General features: G+C 47.4%; 1 protein-coding gene across 2 annotated transcripts in view; it reads left to right on the top strand.

Moving 5' to 3' along the window:
• Window positions 1-20,726, top strand: part of SLC12A8 (solute carrier family 12 member 8) — a 149,366-nt gene that overhangs the window by 83,016 nt on the left and 45,624 nt on the right. Inside the window, exon 6 of one of the 2 annotated variants that reach the window (XM_028502720.2) lies at window positions 10,261-10,374. The exons of the other annotated variant lie outside the window; for it this stretch is intronic. Within the exon in view, the coding sequence (XP_028358521.1) occupies window positions 10,261-10,374 (114 nt within the window). The remainder of the gene's footprint in view (window positions 1-10,260; window positions 10,375-20,726) is intronic. 2 annotated transcript variants of the gene reach the window in all.

The raw sequence follows: 20,726 nt of genomic DNA, 5'->3' as shown, positions 1-20,726 counted from the left end.
CACTGAGCCACACCAGCCATGGCATGTAAATTTTTCTTTATTTCACTAAGTGTAAACTTCATTTCTCCCTGGGTCTTTTTTATGCTGTTGCAGTGCCCATTGAGTTCCTTGAGGACCCTAAGAACCAGTGTTTTGAACTCTGCATCTGATAGATTGCTTATCTCCATTTCATTTAGTTCCTGTTCTGGAGTCTTGCTCTGTTCATTCATTTGGACCATGCTTCTTTGTCTCCTCATTTTTTCAGGCTCCCTGTGTTTGTTTCTATGTATTAAGTAGTGCTGCTTTGACTCCCTCTCTTAGTAGCATGGCCTAGTGTAGACAAGCACACCCATAAGTTGGATAGGTCAGAGCCTTTAGGTAATCGCCAGGGTGGGGCTACCTGAGTTGCTGTTCTGTGGCCTTGTGTCAGGGAGGGCTCAGACTGGGGACAGTGCCGCTGCCTGGCCTCTGGGGTTTTGTCCAGGAGGAAGCTGGTTCCTGGTACTTGCCATGATGCCAGTCACTTCAGTTTCTCCCCATATGCCACTGATGCCCTTCTAGCTGTTGCCCTGGTGCTGGGGCCCAGAGGGAGTGAGTCTTTGTAGGTCCTAAGTCTGTTGCGGGCCCCTTAGAGGAGACTCCTGAGAATTCTACAGTTTTTTTCCACTGTTCCAACCCCTACTGATTTTTACAGCCAGAAGTTATGGGGATTTATCTTCCTGGTACTCACACCCTGGGCTGTGTGGTCTGGTATGGGGCTGGGATCCCTTACTCCCAAGGTATCCCTTCAGATTTTTATCTGCCACACATGGATGGATGGATGTGGGACCACCCATTCTGTGTCTCTGTGCCTCTCTGCACCTCTGCGCCTCTGACCCATCTGGATGAATGCGACTTGTTTAATTGCTTGGTTGTCAGAATTCCATATAGTTCAGTTTTCTGATGATTCTGGGTAATATTGTTTTGTAGTTTGGTTTAATTTTTTGCTGTGGTTGTGCGAGGAGGCAAGCCATGCTTCTCTATGCCTCCATCTTGACCAGAAGTCCTTTAGAAGAGCCTAGCATGTGCACTCAGTCTGTGCTTCTTGACAGCTCTGCCTCAAATCCCTTTAGACCCACTCTTCACCCCTGAATAAAACCCCATAGGTTCTAGATATCAGCAAAAAAAAAAAGTCATGGTTTTCACCTAAACCCCTGAGAACATGGTACTCTACCCTGGTCTGCCTTGGAGGAATCATGGTCAGATGGTCACTGGGGGGGTTCCACAGCTGTGTAGCAGCTGAGGGCTGGAGCTTCCCTGCTTCTGCTTTGGGGAGGAGTCAGAGTCCAAGTCTAGGAGTAGTCAGCACCTGTGGCTTTGCCCCTGCCTTTTGGGCGGTGGCCAGGAAGCACTCTTCATCCTACTTCCACATCTGCAAAGCAGAGAGGGATCCAGGCTGGACCTAAGGATGTAGGGGGTGGTGTCTGCAGGAAAGAAATTACTTACTTATTGTTTTTTGTTTTTTATCACAGTAAAATATAACATAAAATAGCCATGTAAGCCATTTTAAAATGGACAATTTAGTAGCATTAATTATATTCACCATGTTGTACAACCATGATGACTCTCTGCTTCTAAAACATTTCCATCACCCCAAACAGAAGCTGTATCTCTTAAGCAGTAGCTTCCTATTCCTATACCTCTGGCCCCTGGCACATCTATTCTGTTTTCTGTTTCCATGAATTTGCCTATGCTAGCTATTTTATATAAGTGAAATCATGCAATATTTGTCCCTTCATGTTTTTTCATTTGCCTTAATGTTTCAAGGTTCATCCATGTATGAATACTTTGTTTCTTTTCCCAGCTGAATAGTATCCCATTGTATGGATATACTGCATCATATGGATATATCCATTCATCTGCAGATGGACACTTGGGTTGTTTTCACTGTTTACTATTAGTAATGTTTTACACTTTTGGCATGGCCCCTGGGCCTAAGCAATGGAAACACATCAGGAGATAGCACAGCACAGTTTCTGCCCCCAGGTAGCCAGGTGGTGACAACAAATAAGTGAGTGCCATCACAGGGCCTGTGGGGACCCAGAGGACACATTGGTTGGGGGCTTGGTTACTCTGGGTTCTGGTCTTGCCTAAACAAGCTCCTTACTGTGTGGCGTAGACTTTTCTTTTTTCAGACCTCAGTCTTCCCATCTGTGAAATGGATTTGAGATTAAAGACCCCTGAGTTCTAACATTCTAATGTCCTATGACACTAAGTCTGCTGCTGTGGGATTCTAAGAGTGCCTGCTCCATTGTTTTCTTGGGCAGGATTTGGGGTAGGGGAGAGCTGTCCATGGCTGCAGAATTGGGGAGTCTGGGAGTTTGATTATTTTCAGCATGGTTCTTGGCAGGAGAGCCCCTTGATTGTCCACCCCCTTCCCAGCTGCCTGGAGAGGGTGTCCAGGCAACAGTGGGGCAGGGACATGACTCACAGGTCAGAATACTTGACCACCACTGGAGGCCAGAGCTGTGCAGGGGGACCACCAGTGGGTGGATTAGGATTATTTTAGGGGGTGTTGGGGTATGGAGTTTAAGCAGGATGGGAATTAGGATGCCAGGGGCAGGGACAGCCAGAAGGAATTAGTGGTGGCTGGGAGGAACCCACAGCCAGGGTGGAGACTTCCTGTCAAAACAGCCACTTATCCTGGCAGGAGAGTGCATTCCTTTCCCCTCGGAGATAAGAAGGCCAGATTTTCCTTTCTCAGGGCTCCTTTGAGCTGAGAACTGCATGGGGCAGGCCAGTGAGGGCTCTGCAGGCTGGGGTGGGGTGGATTCTCTGTCATCCCCTCAGTAGGGCCTCAGGCTGACCAGCTGGACTCTGGACTCCCCTTCCACACTCTCTGCATCCTCCTTTGGCCAGCACTGACCCCAGCAGTGGGAACCAAGGGTTGAATCCTGCCTTTGCTTCATTTTCTTACCTGAAAAATGTACCTGTTTCATCGGGCTGTGATGAGCTAACATACATAAAGCACTCGGAACAACGCCTGGCACAAACCCTTGCTCAGCATATGTGGCAGTCATTGTTATTATCCCAAGACACTTCTTTGTGTCCTGCACCCACGTGAGCCCCAAGTTCCTTAACGTTCTGGGGCATTGGACAGTTCTTTCCTCTGTAGGTCTCTGCAGGCAAAAGTCTCTTCTCATCTCTGCTCTCTGACTCCAAGGCCATTATAAGAAAAGTTTCATTAAGCACTTAAAATAGAGCACATGTCAGCAGATGGAACAATTTCTTGGACATTAGAGATCATTGTTCATCAGGAAAAGGTTCATCTTCCCCTCCACAAGTGAGGAATCCGTTGCTCAGAAGAAACCCCAGGACTGCCTGTCCTGTCCTAGATTCTAGGGGTTGGCAGGAGCCTCTCTTGTTACTGGAACTGCCAGCCACCCCATCCCAAGGGGGCTGCCCTGGGATCACCCCAAAGGGGGCCCTTTATCCCCTGAGCTGCCCAGCTCTGGGGCTTTTCCGGCTGTTCCCGCCAGCCAGTTGTCCCGCAGGGTGGAGGCCCTCCCCAGGGGCCCTGAGGCTCCAGCCTGCTCCTCCCTGGCCCTCTGGGCAGGCCCAGCCCCACTTCTGACTTCCCTTCTGGCCTCTGCTGGAATGCCCAGCCCTCCCTCTGTGTATTTTCTCTCTGGGTGGGGGCCTGGGAGCTGGAAACCCTGTTCACATCCTCTCCCCACCCTCCCTTCAGAGGATCAGACTCACTAGGGCTGCAGCCAGAGAGGAGCCTGCGGCCTGGGGAAGGTTCCCAGCTCACTGCCCGGAACTCCTGCAGCGAAGGAAAACTGTGTTGTGGGCGGTGCCTTGGGGGCCTCTTCCAAACCTATCATTTTTCCCCTTCCATCTCTCCAGTCCGTGATCAATACAGCCCAGATCAATACAGCCTAGCTGAGTTCAGTTTTAAAATTCTTTATGAAGCATCTATAGTGGACCTGAATTGTTACGACCCAGTTCAAGGAAAGGCCGGCACTTGAGGACTTGGTACCATGTGGGCAACCACTCAACCCTAAGCTAGGGTTCTGTTCCGTTTGCACCTCTCCATGCTTTTTGAGCAGCTGGCTTCCATTTCTGAACTCCATTTGCATCCATTGTAAAAATGGGCCAATGAATTAGACCATGAAGTTTTCATATCTGCGCTCATGAAGAGCACCCATGATGCTGAAATAATGGATGGTGCTGGTTATGCCAGCACTTGTTCACGATCACTTTGATTCATTAACATTAAAATGTGGCTGTGAGCTTGTCTCCCTGTTCTGGAGCACACGTGGTATCAATAGCCACAGAGAAAGGGAAGGGGTGTCAGGGAAGCAGGGGGCGGTGCTGACATGCTCGGGAAGCTAGTTTGGGATTTTTGCATCTGCCGTTGGAAATCAGTGGTGTATTTGGACCATGTGTCCTGAGTCTTGAGAATGGGCTTCTGGTTTGGCAACTTTCAGGATGAGAAGGGTTGTGAAAAATCATCTAGTACCCTGCCACCGGGAGGGAGTGCAATCCTCACCACCTGGGTTGGGTGCTCATTAGGAATGCAGGGTCTTGGGCCCACTCCAGACTGAGGGTCAGAATTTGCATTTCAAAGAGGGGAGGGCTCACCTACAGTCCCACAGTGAGTCTGTGGTGGAACAAGGGCAGAGCCCAGGTGTCCTGACTGTTGGTCTTGTCATAGCTCTTCTCTTCCTCCCCAGCGGTTGTGGGGGCCTCATTCCCTGCACCAGGGAGAACAGCCTGGACTTCCCCCAGACCTATGCTCATTGGGTGCATCCTTCCTTCCTGTGACCTGTGGCTGCCCCGTTCATTGCAGTGCGCAGGACCAAAGCCCAGAGAAGGAGAAACTCTACCAACCAGCCTCAATGGCCAGTGGCATGCTGGGTTAGCTGCCCCTCTTCATCCATCTTAGACCATCTGGGGTTGGGCAGGATCTGCACCAGTGAGTGTTGTGGGGCGGCTCGGGCAGGAGCTCTGTGAGGCACTTAGTGGCAGGATGGAGCCCAGGACACTCCCTTTTTCCTCTTTTCACTGACCTCTCTTTGTCAGACTGTTAGTTTAGACTCATTGACCCTTCCCTCAGGCTGCAGATCTCTGTCCCCGTCAGGCCGTGTTCCAGAGTGGTCAAGGTACAAGGGACACTGGGCAGACCATCCTTGTCTACAGCATAATGGCTGACCCTTGGAAAAAGCACCCAATTTGTGTCTCCCTTAGGGCATACCCTACTGTACTTCCTCTTCCTTTGGGGACCCTCAGCTTGCTCTTGGTGGCCTTCTCTTGCCCTGCCAGAGTCCCTGCTCTCCCCTCACCCCAGGTGTTGTTTGGCGGGGTGTCCCTTCCCAGAACCTCAGCCTCTCCTTTCCTTTTCCTTGTGGGAGTTGCTCTTCCTGTGATCTCCCAGGCCCAGCCTGCCCTTTGGGTCTGGGCGGTGGGCCCCTCCCTGCCTTCCTCTCTCCCAGGCCCTTCCTCCACTCTTTCTATTCCTGGTTGGACCAGCCTCTCTCATTGTCCATTCCCAGGAAAGGGCTATCTTGCTGGTCAAAGGGTTGGGGACAGAAGCCAAGAAGAAAGCCAGTGCCGGAAGCCCCCCTCCCCTCCTGGAGCCCACGGCTCACTGCAAGGTAATGACGCTGTCCCAAATGCCAGCGTCATTTTTAGAAATCTCGATTTCTAAGTTAGTCAGTGGTTCCTCTCTGACATCCACATGCTGGGGCTAATAACTTCCTGACTGCCCCTTCTAACTCCCGAAGACCCCAGAGATGGGGGCAAGGGTGACAGCACAGGGGAGCCACAGGGGCCACAAAGAGTTTCATAGCAACCACCTTACCAGAGGGTTTGTGGCCCAGCCCAACCCTGAGGGGGCTGTGCTTTGTTGTTACTTGTAACCCAGGGTGGCCACCTTTGGCCAAGGCAAGGTGGGTGGGACCCCATGAGCACCCCTTCTTAGCAGACAATGAACCTGAAGAACCACAGTTCGCTGGCAGCAACCCAAGAAGCTGTTACATGAATCTGGGGGGAAAGGCCTAGCCTTTCTGCATACAGACATCTGCAGTCGGCTTCTGTCTGCTTGTTCTTGCCCAGGTTTTGTTGTGACTTGTTTTCTTTGTTCTTTCTAACAGCACATAGCTCAGATTGGACCAAGGTATTTTTTCTGTGGACATAGAAACAGGTGGTCAGGTCAAACCCAGATGCATTCACATGTAGCTGCTGCGGGTGCTGGGCACCCTAGGCCTTTCGGATTTGGAAGATGCTGAGAGGACCCCAGCCTGACTCTGCTGTTTTACCGGAAGAGGAGCTGAAAGGCTAACAGAGACAAAAAATTAATTTTTAGAAAGCTCTGGGGAAGCAACTCTGGGATGAATTACAGAGAGACGGTGTGGCTGATGGAAAACTTTGAGTTTAGAAAGACCAAGGTCCAGGACTGGCAGCGTCGAAGTACTCAGTGTGTGGCTGCTTGCCATTGTTCTTGGAAGGGAGGTTGCCCTGTGATGTCCTCAGGAGGCCTGGGCAATCCTTGTATGCAGAGACTCGGAGTTGCCTGGCAGGGACTGCGGTGTGGAGTGCCATTGGCTGTGTCCCTTAGGGCCACTGTCTCCTCTGTGGCAGGAAGAGGGGGCAGTTAGGACTTGGGTGCTGTAGGTGCATGTGGGGCCTGGCAGAACAGTTTCAGGTGCAGAGGCAGCCCCTAGAGTAAAGGTCCTGAACGTCAGGGTCCATGCCTCCCAGAACGTCCTAAGAGGCCTAAGAACCCCAAATACTATGTAAAACGAACTGTCTGTGGGGAGAGGGGCCAGAGGGGGCATCAGAATCTCAAACAGGGCCATGCCAGAAGAGTTAGGTGCCTTTGGTGTGGACACAGAAAATCCGTCATGAAGACCCACCGTAGGAGTTCATGGCAGGCGGCATCTGCTCGGCCCTGTTCACCTCACCCCAGGCCTCAGCTAGCAAGTACAAGCCAGTCAGAGACATTGGGGCCTGACCTGACTACCTGCTCTGCATAAGCTCAAGGTCCAGCTGGACTACCAGGTCAGGGTATGGGAGAGAGACCAGGGTCCTAGGAGTTGGGGTGAGGGCTGGTGGGGTCAAGCCTCTGTGGGTGCTGGCTCAGGACTGGACAGCTGAGGTGGAAGTAGGGGGTTGGAGGGTGGAAATCACGAGGGCCTGGGAAGGTAGGGGCAGAGGAAATGAGGCAGGTCCACCATGCAAGCCTCTGGGGCTCCTTCTCATCCAATGGAAGGTGGCCCACATGAAGGTGGACCCTAGGGTGCATCCTTGCCTGAGTGAGCTTGACTAAAGAAGTCATAAAATGCTCTCTCTGGGCCTCGGATTCCGGTTTGAGGGGGTGACTGCAGGATCTTATGTCAGACCTACACTCAGACACCTGGGGCCGGCCTCTGCAGGTGTGCAGCGGTCTGTGGGCATCCCATCTCGCTCTCGCTCTCCCTGCTCATTCTTTTCCTTTTTTTGATTCTTATTTTATTTGCCCTGTATTACTTATGTTTTTCTCATAAACCACTGTGATCATTTTGAGAAGCAGGGGGAGTGTAGATGGAAAGAAAAAAAAGATATTTATTTATGGAACAGCTGTCTGGGGAAAGTGGGTTTTCAGTTATGGGATGTCTTGTTTGCTTTTCTAAAAGATATATTTTGATGAAAAGTCAATTGTACTCATTAAAGACACTGGAAAATGTATAAACATAAAAAAAAGAAAGAAAGAAATTGCCCATAATTGTGTTATGCAGACAGCCACTGTTCGTATTTTGGTATGTTTCCTTCTAGTCTTTCCTTACATGTATACATGAAAAACTTTGGGAGTATTTATACTGTAAATGGTATCCATTTTTGTTATTTAATGTATATGACATGGACGGTTTTCTATGGGACTAAAAACCCTTTATAAGCATTTAAAATACTTCAGTCCCCATACTTAGACTTTTATACTCATTTTACATTGTTTCACATTATTACAAGTAAAGCATTGCGAAACATCTTTGTCCATAAAGTTCTTTTCAAAGTTAAGATTATTCCCTGGTGAGATTCAGAAGTGGACCCGGGAGGAGAGGGCTGGGTTGGCAGGGCCGTGTGAAAGAGCTCGTGAGTGTGTGAAGGCTGCATCTTCGTGGCCCCCCGGGGATGGGGCTGGGGCAGGCCTCCTCCCCAGCCCCACAGATGACTCACTCTCTCATCTGTGGATCCGGTTGGTGGGATGGAGGGGGAGAAGAGGCTTCCCAGTGACTCATCTATGGGGCCCAAAATCACCTTGACCCTTCTGGGCTGACCAGAGCAAAGCCCTTCAGGCTTGGGGACCAAATACCTCCTTATGTCAGGGCCCCTTTGGGGACGGCAGAGATCAGTGGAGCCTGATGAAGTGTTTATGCCCCAAGAGGCTGGCCTCTGGCGCCCACAGCCCTAGCTCAGAGGTGCTTTCAGACCCTTGCATCCTTCCACCTCCGCTGACTCCATTCCAAGGCAGGCAGGGCTGGTTTTCTCCTCAGAAAGGCTAGCCTTGGGGTCAGCCAGCGGATGCACTAAAGTTAACATAGCTATTATCGCTTTTTTGTTAATGAGGGAAGAAACAGCTGAGAAGATGCCAAACCATTCAGAAATGTTGCACAGTTCTTGGGATTTAACGTGCCAGGACAAATTCTGTGTTCAGAACAGAGAGCAGTCGACAATGATTTTAAGTCCCGACCGGGCTCCCAAGGGTCCCTTGTGCTTCACTGAGCTTTTATTTATTTTTTTTAAAAAATATTTTTCCTATGAAGTTATGAATCTTGGAAGCCATGAGAAGTGCTGGCAATCTTGTCAGACTCATCAGGGAGCAGGAGCTCTTTCATGGGTGGATGTTCAGGGTGAAGTTCATCCCCGAAGTAGGTGGAGGACAGGCAGGCTGGAGATTCTGTCACCCCAGCCCAAGGGGTTAGCCATGGAGTGATTGCAAGGGCTAAGGGACAGGGGGCAAGATTGGATTCTCCTGGACTAGTTAACAGGGGCAAACCAACTCATTCTCAGAGATGAGACTCAAAAGCACAGCTGGATACCTTGGATGTTCCTGAGCCCGAGAACACTTGCCTCTTGAAACTCCACATCCTCTAACACGTCCATAGATGCTGTTCAAAGTGACCTTCTTTGACAAAGAAGCAAAGTGTCTGTAGGATTAAAACCACTTGAAAAATTTCATTAAAATCGATGTAAAAAATGTTGAAAATGCTTTGAAGAAATCAGATCTGAGCTGTCCCTTCTATAAAGTAGCCTGTGAACAAGTCAGACAGAAAGTGTGAACTCGGCACATGCCTGTAGCTGAGACTGAAGGGGAAGATTCTTTTCAATGTGACCCATATTTGCGACCTGCCTGCTGTGTGCCGGCTGCAGCCCTTGACTCTGGGGGACAGATGGGTAAGACTGGATTTCTTGCCTCAAGGAATTTTGTTGGGGAAAGACCTAACATGGCTAGTCAGGGCACCAGTAGGAGTTTACGTACAGCCCAAAGGAAGAAGCAGCATTTGAGACAGGATTGAAGAGTGAGCACAATCTCAGTGCTCAGAGACGGGGAGAAGCGCTTGGGAGGCAGGGACACAGGGATGGACACTGGTGATGTCACTGGGGAGAGCTGTCTATGAGACTCTGGGACAGAGGAAAAGGCAAAAGATGAATAGGGAATAGTGGGATGTTGCCAGGCTGTGGGGGCTCTAATATTCATCAAAAGGGTTTTGGAATTTATTCTGTAACTAATGGGGACTCATGGGAAGGTTCCTGAGCAGAAAGGTAACTTAATTTTATTTTATTTTTATCATCACTTGTGGGCATTTCTTTATTGCTTTTAGAGAGAGAGGAAGTGGGGGGGAGAGAGAGAGACTGGGAATCAAACCCTAAACCTAGATGTGTGCCTTGACCAGGGATCGAACCCCAACCTTTCGGTTTACAGGATGACACTCCAACCAACTGAGCCACAGCAGCCAGGGTGAGGTAGCTTAATTTTTTTAATTAAAAGCAAACACACACATGCTCATTGAAAGATTTCAGCTATACTGAAGTCTATAAGCAAAAAGAATGAGAATGTTCTCATTCCCAGAAGTAACTTTTCCTTCATGTCATTTCATCTACATGTATCTACAGGTACGGATGCACGGAAGTCAAGCCTGTCCAGGCTTGGAAGGAAGCCTGGGAAGGAAGATGGTTCTGTCGGGAGAGAGGACTCTAACCTAGGGAAGCCTGCGCCGTGTCTCATCCCCTGGCTCATTTGCTCTCCTGTATATATTTCAGAACATGGTTTTATTGGATATTCCCCGGAACTGCTGCGGAACAACACTCTGCCAGATTACAGCCCAGGGGAGTCTTTTTCCACGGTCTTTGGGGTGTTTTTCCCAGCAGCTACAGGTATTGTGATTTGGATTCTTTTACACATTCATGCTAGGGATATAAATGTTTGGTTCCTAAAACTCAGAATCATAATTGACCTCATGTGCTCTTAGAATGTATAGATGATTTTAGAGATGGCCTTAACTCTGACCAAAAATCTGTTACGTAACAGTTTACTTGTTCATAATTCCTGAAGAGCCGTGATGTGATTTAGTCTTCCTTAACCCCTGTACTTATACATTGACACCTCTTGGCCAAATTAATAGAGGGGACATGCTTCTCTCAGGGCTGAGCAGGATGAATTCCTCAGCGGAACAAGCTGTCCTTTCCACTGGGGAATGAGTGCAAACTTGGTCTGGAAACTCCCCTCCCCGCTCCCCTGAACCCTGCATCTTCTCTCAGGAGACAGAGACATGTCATTATCTTTTCTTACCCACTGGCTCTGGGGGAAACCATGATCCAGTGGGCTGTCCTTACCCTACCTTCCCCACTTTTCCTCTCTGCAGTGGCCGGGGAAGAGCCTTCCACAGCTGAGGCCCCTATAGAACTCTTGTCCCAGGCTGGGGGCCTGGCCTGGAAGGCAGTAGGCTGATGTGTTGACCAAATGATCCATAGGAAAGAACCATTTGCTGGGGACTAGGCTTGTCCCCATGGCGCAGAGTCAGAAAAACCTTTCACTCTTGATCAGGCTGTGTGGATGCCCTGGAGAATGGCTGATTTTATCTTCTTATTCTCCTTGCCTTCTCCTTTGGCCTTCTTCTTCTTCTCCTCCTTTTTAAATTATATTTTATTGATTATGCTATTACAGTTGTCCCAATTTTTCTCCCTTTCCCCCCTCCCCTCTGCACCCCCCACTCCCTCAGGCAATCCTCCCATCATTGTTCACCTCCAGGGGTCATGCATATAAGTTCTTTGGCTACTCCATTTCCTATACTGTACTGTGTATCCCCATGGCTATTCTGTAACTGCCTATTTGTACTTCTTAATCCCCTCACCTCTTCACCCAGTCCCCACACTCCCCTCCTATCTGGCAATAATCAAAATGCTCTCTGTATCCATGATTCTGTCTCCTTTCTTCTTGTTTGCTTAGTTTGCCTTTTTTAGATTCAATTGTTGATAGCTATGTATTTATTGCCATTTCATTGTTCATAGTTTTGATCTTCTTTTTCTTAAACAAGTCCCTTTAACATCTCATATAATAATGGTTTGGTGATGATGAACTCCTTTAGTTTTTTCTTGCCTGAGAAGCTGCCCTTTGATTCTAAATGATTCTAAATGATCTGCCCTTTGCTGGGTAGAGCAGCCTGAACACGCCCAATCTCATGTGATCTCAGAAGCTAAGGAGGGTTGGGCCTGGTTAGCACTTAGAAGGGAATCCCTCTGCCTTCTTATATGTGGCTATTTCCTTGCTCTTTATCTTTTCCCCAAATAGGATAGGGGTAGAAAAAGGAGGGGAAGCTACCACAATGTTGAAAATTTAAGAGACTGTCCATACCAAATGTTGGCAGAGATGTGGAGAAATTAGAATCCTCACACACTGCTGATGGGTAGGCAAAATGGTACAACCATTTTGGAAAAGCCTGATGGTTTCTTTTTTTAAAAAAAAGATTTATTTATTTATTTTTAGAGAGGGAAGGGACAGAGAGAGAGATTGAGAGAGAGAGAGAGAAACATCAATGTGCGGTTGCTGGGGGCCGTGGCCTGCAACCCAGGCATGTGCCCTGACCGGGAATCGAACCTGCGATGCTTTGGTTCGCAGCCCAAGCTCCATCCACTGAGCTACGCCAGCCAGGGTGCCTGATGGTTTCTTAAAAATTAAACATGCACCCAGCCATTCCACTCCCAGTGCTCTACTGCAGAGAACAAAAGCATGTACACTTGTACAGGAAGGTTCAAAGCAACTTAATTTGTAATCGTGTCAAGCTGGAAACAACTCAAATATTCATCAACAGGTGAATGGATAAACAAATGATGGTGTCGCCATACAATATAAACTACTTATCAATTACAAATTGAACTATTGCCCTGACTGGTGTGGCTCCATGGACTGAGTGCCAGCCTGCAAACAAAAAGGTTGCTATTTTGATTCCCAGTCGGGGCACATGGCTGGGTTGCAGGCCAGGTCCCCAGTTGGGGCGTGTGAGAGGCAACTGATCATGTTTCTCTTACACACTGAAGTTTCTCTCCCTCTCTTTTTCCTTCCCTTCCCCTCTCTCTAAAAATAAATAAATAAAATCTTTTAAAAACTCAACTGTTGGCTCATGCAACAATATAGATGAATCTCAAAATAAGTATGCTGAGTGAAAGAAGTCAGACAAAAAAGTACATTTTAAGAAGATAAAATGATAAAATCTCCATTTATAGAAGATTCTAGAAATTGCCAACTACCGTAAAGAAAGCAGACCAGCAGATGCCTGTATATGGGGGTGAGGAAAGCAGGAAGGGGGAGCAAGGAAATTCCTGGGGGTGAAAAATATACACCTGACTATGGTGATGGTTTTACAGGTCTATTCATATGTCAAAACTTTTCATATTGTTACCCTTTACACATATGTGCAGTTTACCATATGTTAGTTATGCTTTGGCGCAGCTGTTGAAATAAAATAATAATAATAATAATAAACTAATCATCCTTCCTCAATCCCTCAGTTTTCTCTAACAATGGCCTCTTTTTCTCCTCTTCACAACCAGCACCAGAGCTTGTCTGTGCCTCCACCTCTGTGTTTCTGCTGCCTGTTCACCCCTCCCCCATGCTCTCCTTTTGGAATTCCAAGCCCACCTCCCCAGTGAAGGGGTTCCTTTCTAAGTCACCAGTAACTCCCACATGACTCAATTCAATGGGCATTTTCAAGTTGTCGATGTGTTGGATCTCTTGGGAGCATTCCACTTCCTCCTCCTTTTCTCTCTGACTTGCCTTTATAGGTGCATCCTCTTCTGCCTGCCCATTAAATGCAGGGCTTCCTCAGGCTGTGTCCAGGCCCTCTTCTCTCTCTACTGTTTATGTTGGAATCTCATCCATTGTTCAGTGACCACCCACAAGGCTGGTGACTCCCAAATTTATCCCTCTGGCTTGGACTTCTCTAAGCCTCACATCAGAGTTTCAGTTGTCCATATGGCATCTGTTGGGTATTTCAGACCCACCATGTTCAGAAAAACTCATCCCACCTTCCCCCGAACTGGTTTTTCTCTTCTACTCCTGATCTCAGAAATGGCACCTCCATCTAGCCAATTGCTCATACCAGTAGTGGGGAATAGTTCGTGATACTTCCTTTACCTATCCTCTGTCCATCTGGACCGCCTCACCACTCTGGCCCAAGCTTCGTCTCTTGCCTGGATGACTGCAGTGACCTCTATTTGACACCCCCTGAGGCTTAGGCACAGGCATGAGCCTGGAGCTGGACCTTAGTTGTGGCAGGTAGAGTCTTGGTCTTCATATATAGGTGTGCCAGAGATAGTGCATCTCTTTCATTTTTATGAATTGAAAAGAGGGTCAGTTTCTGACCCTAAGCCTTCATTCTTCCAGGATGACTGAAAACTGATGTCAGTCATGGGTCTTGCCTCCGCCTTGTCCTGCCTTCTGTTCCAGGGTCTTAGAGTCTTAATAAAGAACCCAAGCATGTTAAGGGGGCTATGACTATTCATCACCTGTACCCAAAGCCAGGCCTTCTGATTTTCTAGTCTGTAGATCTCTTCAGGTATGTGCTCTTTGCTGCTTCTGAGCCACTTTTAAGGACTAGAACTCTGCTAAGCCTGGGAACCTTATGCTTAGGGTCTATGCATTTCCCAGGCCTTCCTTTCAGAGGTCTTGCTTGGTTGATGCCCATCAGTGCTGCCCAGGAGTCTGCCCCAGGTCCTCACTGCTTCCAATCCTGTGGGCTTTTCTGTCCTTTCAGCCAGCTCCAGGGGCAATCTTCTGTTCTGGCACTGAGGACACCCTGTCCAGGGCCAGCTTTGTGGGTGTGCACCTGTACATTCACACTGTGCCCCAAGCTCAGAGGGTCCTCATAATGGCTTAATGCTTTGGTCTGGTAAGTTTCTTAACAATTTATGAACAAGGAACGCTGTCCTTTTGTTTGCACTGGGACTGTGAGCTGTTTTTGTTGCCCATGCTTCTCCCAGCCATCCTGTTTCTTCTCTAGCCTCTATAATCTCCTAAGGTTCAGGCTTTTGAGAAACAGAACCCAAACAGTGTGCGCGCATGCTCTGCTTGTTTGCTGTCACACAGCACTCTCAAGCCAGTAAAATACAGTTAACCCTTGAACGGCACCGGTTCGAACTTTTTGGGTCCATTTGTATGCAAATTTATTTTTCAACAAGTGTATACAATACTCTAAATATATTTTCTCTTTCTTATGATTTCTTTTTTTACCATATGATATGGGTGTTTTATATTTATTTTTTAAATTTCTTAATAACATTTTCAGTAGCTTTTTAAAATAAGAATAAGGTATACAATATATATGACATATAAAATATGTGTTAATTGACTGTATATATTTTCAATAGGGCCTCTGGTCAACAGTAGACTATTAGTACTGGGCTGTCCAAAAAGTCCGTTTAGTTTTTTCCATAAAATAAAGGACATATTTTTCATTTTCACCAATACCTTTATTGATTTGGATATTTTCAGTATGTCAGCTATCTCCTACATGGTAGAACATTGATCATGCTCAGTTAATGTCTCAGTTTGATCACTATCAACTTCAACTGGTCTACCCGACTGTGGGGCATCATCCAGTGAGAAATATCTAGCATGAAACTTTCTTTGCAAGCCACTTTTGATACATTCCATCAGTCACAGCATCTTCTCCATACACTGCACATTTTTTTTTCTTTTCAGGTGCCTTTTTTACCTATCTTGAAATAATAGACTATAATATGCCAAAAATGTTGCGTATTTTCTCCCATCTTCAGTATTCAAATGGCTACACAAAACAAAGCACTACTAGAGCCATCTCACAGAAAAAGACAAATGAACTTTTTGGCCAACCCAATAGAGAAGTTTTGGCGGAGTCAGAAATTCTGTGTGGACTCTTGACTGCACGAGGGGTTGGCACTCCTAATCCCTGCACTGTTCAAGAGTCAACTGATAGGTTAACTTCCTTTTGAATGGACAGAAAAGGAAGGGGGGAAATAAAATAGAGGAAAATTTTGAAGTTATCTGAAACTATTTCCAGCTCCACCTCCCCCGTTCCTCTGCCTCCTGACACAGAGGCTTCCCACCAGGTGTCTGTCTCCTTGGGTCTGGCAGTGAGTCCCAGGCCAAGTCAAGGAGCCCTGGGTGCAGGTGCCACGTTAACAGCTATACCTGAGGCAGGGCTGCGGGCCTCCCTGGGCTCTTTTCAGGCCCCCCAGCAGGTTGCCTCAGTAGCGTGACTGGGCTGGGCTCTCTCCACGCTGTTCCCATGGCATTCGTCCTTTGCCTCGCCAGGCCCCACATCTTAGTAAGAAGGGATGCCTAGTCCAAGAAGGCGCCAGGGGCTGACAAGCCTCCCAGTAGCACTTGTCCCTTCAGGACAGAACTAGCAGTGCCTCCAACTCAAACATGCTACCCAGTAGCCCAGAGTTTGAGCTGGGGTAAGGTTTGAGAACAGATAATCCAGTGACGTCTTGCCTTTTAATCCACATTCGTTTTTGATAATCATCCTAAAAACCTCACATACACTGGAAATTTTGAGATGCCTCCTGGAACCAGAGAGGAGTATCTTTCTCCTTCCTTTGAAGAAGATTGCTATCTAAGAACATTAGTCAAGCTTTACTTTCTGTGGTTTAAATTATGAAAATATTATTTTGTCGTATTCCAAATATAAACTTATAATACTTAAAAAACCATCTGCACAGGCTTCTCTTACCCCATCCCTCTTAGGGGGTATGGTTCCCTGTCCCTCTCACTCCCTCGGCCAAGCCAGGTTAAGAATCACTGGTCCGAACCCTTTATTTGACCAACCGGTAAAGGAGGAGCACTGAGCAGTTTTTGAGGAACTGCTAAAGGTCACCCAGCTCATTAGGGGCCTGAGTTGGGCCACCTTCCCTCTGTGGAAGGTTGCTTATCCTCACTCTCTGTTTTCCAGGGGCTTCAGTGTAAACTCAGTAGGCAGGGCAAACAATTTGTATCACTTGGCTTTCCCTGGCAGATGTTCTCTTAGCTATGAAAAGCATGGATGATTGGCAGTTTCCATGGTGATGGATTTGCCAAGGATTAGCGATGAGTGAGTCATGGCTGGAGCTCCCTCCAACACCATCCTCTTCTGGAACAAGAGAACCTCCAGGCTGTGGAGGGGGGAGAGGAGTTTGGAAGAACAAACAGCTTAGTCCCCCCACCATGCATCCCCATGTCCCTCCAAAGACCTATTATTTAGATCACTTCAGAGATTTTACCCCAAAGGCAGGAGATTTGCTGGGAAGAGCAGCTGAAGACTAGGTTTGGGTGGCTCCTCTGGGTTTATGAAGTAGGTCCTTCTGTCCTTCTCTCCTCTTCACTGCACCCACCACACCCTGTGTAGTGGCTGCAGGGTGGGGTTGGGACCTTGGACAGACTATGTATTTGCTTTGTTTTTGAAAGTACTTTCCTTCTCCAAGATACACCAAAGTTTCCCTGAAAAACATCTCTCTACAGGGTTTACACACACACACACACACACACACACACACAGCCACTCCAAGGATCTGGGACCATAATACATGGAGGAACTAGTAAATGGAAATTTACTGGGAATGATACCAGTATGTGAAGTCATGTAACCCCGTCCCCAAATCTCCAACTCTAACTTGGAAGGGATAAGAGCCTTTTGTGGTTGACCACACCCAGCATAAAAATGTAGCAGGGAAATCCGACAGCTTTTACCAGAATGTCCATAGTCACCTTTGTGGTCAAGAGTCGTGCTATTTCTGTGACATCCTTTAGCCCTCCTGGGCTTGATTCCCTTTCCCAGCTCACACTCCCACACCTGAGAAGCTCAGGGGACTCTGCTGGGCCCCTCTGGATTGGGGGCTGTCTCCAGGACCCTCAGCCCAGAGCCTCAGTGCTTGCTCCACCTTCGGCCCACCTCCTGCATTCCTCACCACCCAGGACATCTCCTGGGTCTCCTCCTAAGTTGTGTGTCTTTGGGTGAGAGAACAAGAACTTGCTGTACCAGAATGGGGCCCCCGTTTAAAGAACAGAGACCCAAGTAAGGACAGCCCAAAGATGGGGCTTACCTCACTGCATTCTGATGAACTTCTGAGCAGGAACCGGAGAAAGGAAGGAAGCTTTCTATTTATTATACATGTTTATTTTTATAGTTTTATGTATAGAATTAATTTATTATTTTATCAAAATTATTATAAATATCCAAATAATCATTATCTTTATGATGGCCTACTATGTCAGGCACTGTGCTGACCACTTTATAGATGGAGTCTTTCATTTAACCTCCCACAGCCCCCCTGGTACTGGAGATGCAGATTTACCATGACACTAATGAACCCTTCATTGTCCCTCACTTCCATGAGCTCCTTCTATATTATTGAAAGTTTTAGGCCCCACACAACCTGGATCCTTCCATGGGTTCTACTATTAATCCATTTGGCAGATGAGGAAACAGAGAGGTTAAGTTATTTCCCCAAAGTCGCCCAGACAGTAGGCAATGAACACCATTGTTTCCTACGTCCTTCCGAGAGGATGCTGGAAGAGGACACACGCTTGTCTGCAGCTGCCCCTGACCCAGAAGATAACAAGTCTTGTTTGATACCTGGCATTTGAATGTCCCATTCATTGACACTGTCTCTCAGCTGAATCTCAAGGCATTAGACTGACAAATTCTGCTTCCAAGAATAGAGTGAAGAAGGGACTAAAGTTTCTTGCAAGAAGAACTAAACAAACAAACCAACAAGCCAGGTGTGGAGGAGTGGGGTCTGGAAATCAGGTACAAGGTGAGGAGAGACGGCCAGAGTCCTTAGGGAGCCAAGGGATTTCTGAGTGAGGAATAGAGCCCGTCTTTCCTGAGTGGATATTTATTTCACACCCACTAGGTGCCAAGGTAGTTCACTCTAACTTGACGACAGTCCTTCAAGGTAAATAATTGTATCCCTGTTTGCAGATGGGGCTCAGAGCTGCACTGCCTACAAACAGTGTAAGAGAAACCAGCCAACCAACCAACCAACCAACAAAAAGGCAACAGATAGGATTTGGGCACTTTTGTGCATGGATATTCTACCTTAATTAAAAAGAAAAACACATTTATACACTAAAAAAGAGAGAGAAAATAGGCAGCAGAGAAACAATTAAGCTATAAATGGAAAGCGAAAATTAAAGGTTTCTAAGGACACAGATTTGGATGGAAAATCTCCCAGGGGGAAGCTTGGAAGTTTCTTGAGAAAGAATAAGTAGTTCTTTAATAAACACCAACAGAAACCAGAAAAGCCTAGAAAAACTATTAAGCTCCTTCCCTCCCCCTCACTAATTCTCATTTTCATGAACAAAAAAGAAAACATGGTGAGAAGTAGGACTATGCTGACAGGCAGCAGGCGGAGCCTGTGACCCCTGCGAGCCGTGGCTGACTGAGGGGGAGGCAGAAGAAGATACCCTCGATTTGGCAGATGTTGGTAGGTGGTTACCTGGTATTTATACTGGTTAGTTTAACTAAGAGCTTATTTTTCAGTTGTATAAGGGGTCAATGTCCTCTCTTGGCCATCGTGTCTGGTCAGCCCAGACATTGAAGCCAAGGTACCAGGCCCCAGGCCCCGGTTACCTGGTGCAAACCACCCAAACTGTAGGTGTAGGCTCAATGCCCTGGGGGCGATGGGTGGTGCTAGAGGTGTAGCCTCCTAAACACACCTAGTGAAGTGGTGGCCAACACCATCTTACATATATATTAAGGCTAGAATAATAAAGATTTTCTGAAAGGCCGTAGGACTAGGGTGGAAGACCAAGTCAGAAGGCTTAAACCGTTGAAGAGAGCTGTTACCTAGGTCACATGGTCATCCTGACCCAGGGAGAACGGCGGTTTGGGGTAAGGTATGAACCGCTTGCAGGAACTGGCATGTCAGGCCTGTGAGGAGGGGGCGTGGCCACGACCAGGCACAGAACAGTGCTTCGGAACTGGTGACGACAGACACTCGTGTGTTGTACTGATTGTAACTGGTAAGTTCAGCCTTCTCCTGGGCGTGGGGGTAACCCAAATTAATCATGCACTTACCCCGTTTTAAAAAAAGGAAATCCAAGAAAAGCAGGGGTGTCAGAATGAAATGGAGAGACTGTACGATGCAGTGGGAAGGACACCGACTGAGGTCAGGAAACTTGCAGATCAGTGCTGGGTCTGCTAGCAATGAGCAGAAAACTGGGGCTGAATCGCTTCCCCTTCTGGGTCTCAGTTTCCTCATCTGAGAAAATAAAAGATTGGAGGTGATCTTTATGACACCCTTCAGCTCTAAGAATCATTGATTCTAGATAGCCATTTTTTTAAATTTTAGGAACCCTGCCGAGAAAAGTGTAAACATCAAATAGTAATTTCAAAATGGGCACTTGGTGTTCCCCAAGCTGTGTTCCATAACGCTAATAATGAATAAAGTGTGTTATTTTTTTAAGTGATCAAGGTCAAAATAAGTTTTGAGGAACACCGTGCTACATTGGTCTTCTTAGAGATGGACAATGACATTAGCATTTTACCGGCCCTCGTAAGCCCAGCAGTATAACCTCGCTAAGCTTTCTTGTAAAACATCTGGACACTAATGCTCTGGGAAATGGCATCTGTTCTATGACACCCACCCTAAATCTAGCTCTAACATTAACAACAATATTTTTAAATTGCACCAGAAGCAGAAGGAAAGCAAGCTAGAGAATTTTTATAACCTTTGACAAGCATGGGCAAACATACTAAATCAAAAGAATTTTTTTTTGGATTTAACTGGCAAGCAAAGCATTTATAATTCACCAGGACTAGAGGTCATCTGCTCAAGACTTGGGTAGTCAAACGAGGGCAAACTTCTGGAAGCAGCAGCCACAATGTGCAAGCCAACCTAACACAAGTCACAGGTCACACACGCCACCCCAGCAAGAGTCGTCCACGAGGCTTCCTGTCTGGAATGCAGGTTGCCTCCATTTCCTTGTGTCTGGTGTTTTGTGTCTATGGGACTGACTACTTACTTTCTGGCTTTTGTCTCAGAACACAACTTCCTGCTGTCCGGGTCTAGCCCATTCCTGAGGGTAGCCCGTGTCGGTGCCAGTGCCCTCTCTCCCTGCTGGCCAGGATCCCAGCCTACCCCACACCAGGCCAGCGAGCAGGACCTGTAATTAAGGGTTGGGTCATCAACTGTGTAGGGGATTATGGTGGCAAAGACAAGGGCATTGTTATGAATACCGAACATATTTGGAAGCAGGAATCAGAGTTAAT

Source organism: Phyllostomus discolor, chromosome 2 (genome assembly GCF_004126475.2).
Source record: "Phyllostomus discolor isolate MPI-MPIP mPhyDis1 chromosome 2, mPhyDis1.pri.v3, whole genome shotgun sequence".
Lineage (NCBI taxonomy): Eukaryota > Metazoa > Chordata > Mammalia > Chiroptera > Phyllostomidae > Phyllostomus > Phyllostomus discolor.
This window is presented reverse-complemented; position numbering and strand designations above follow the sequence as displayed.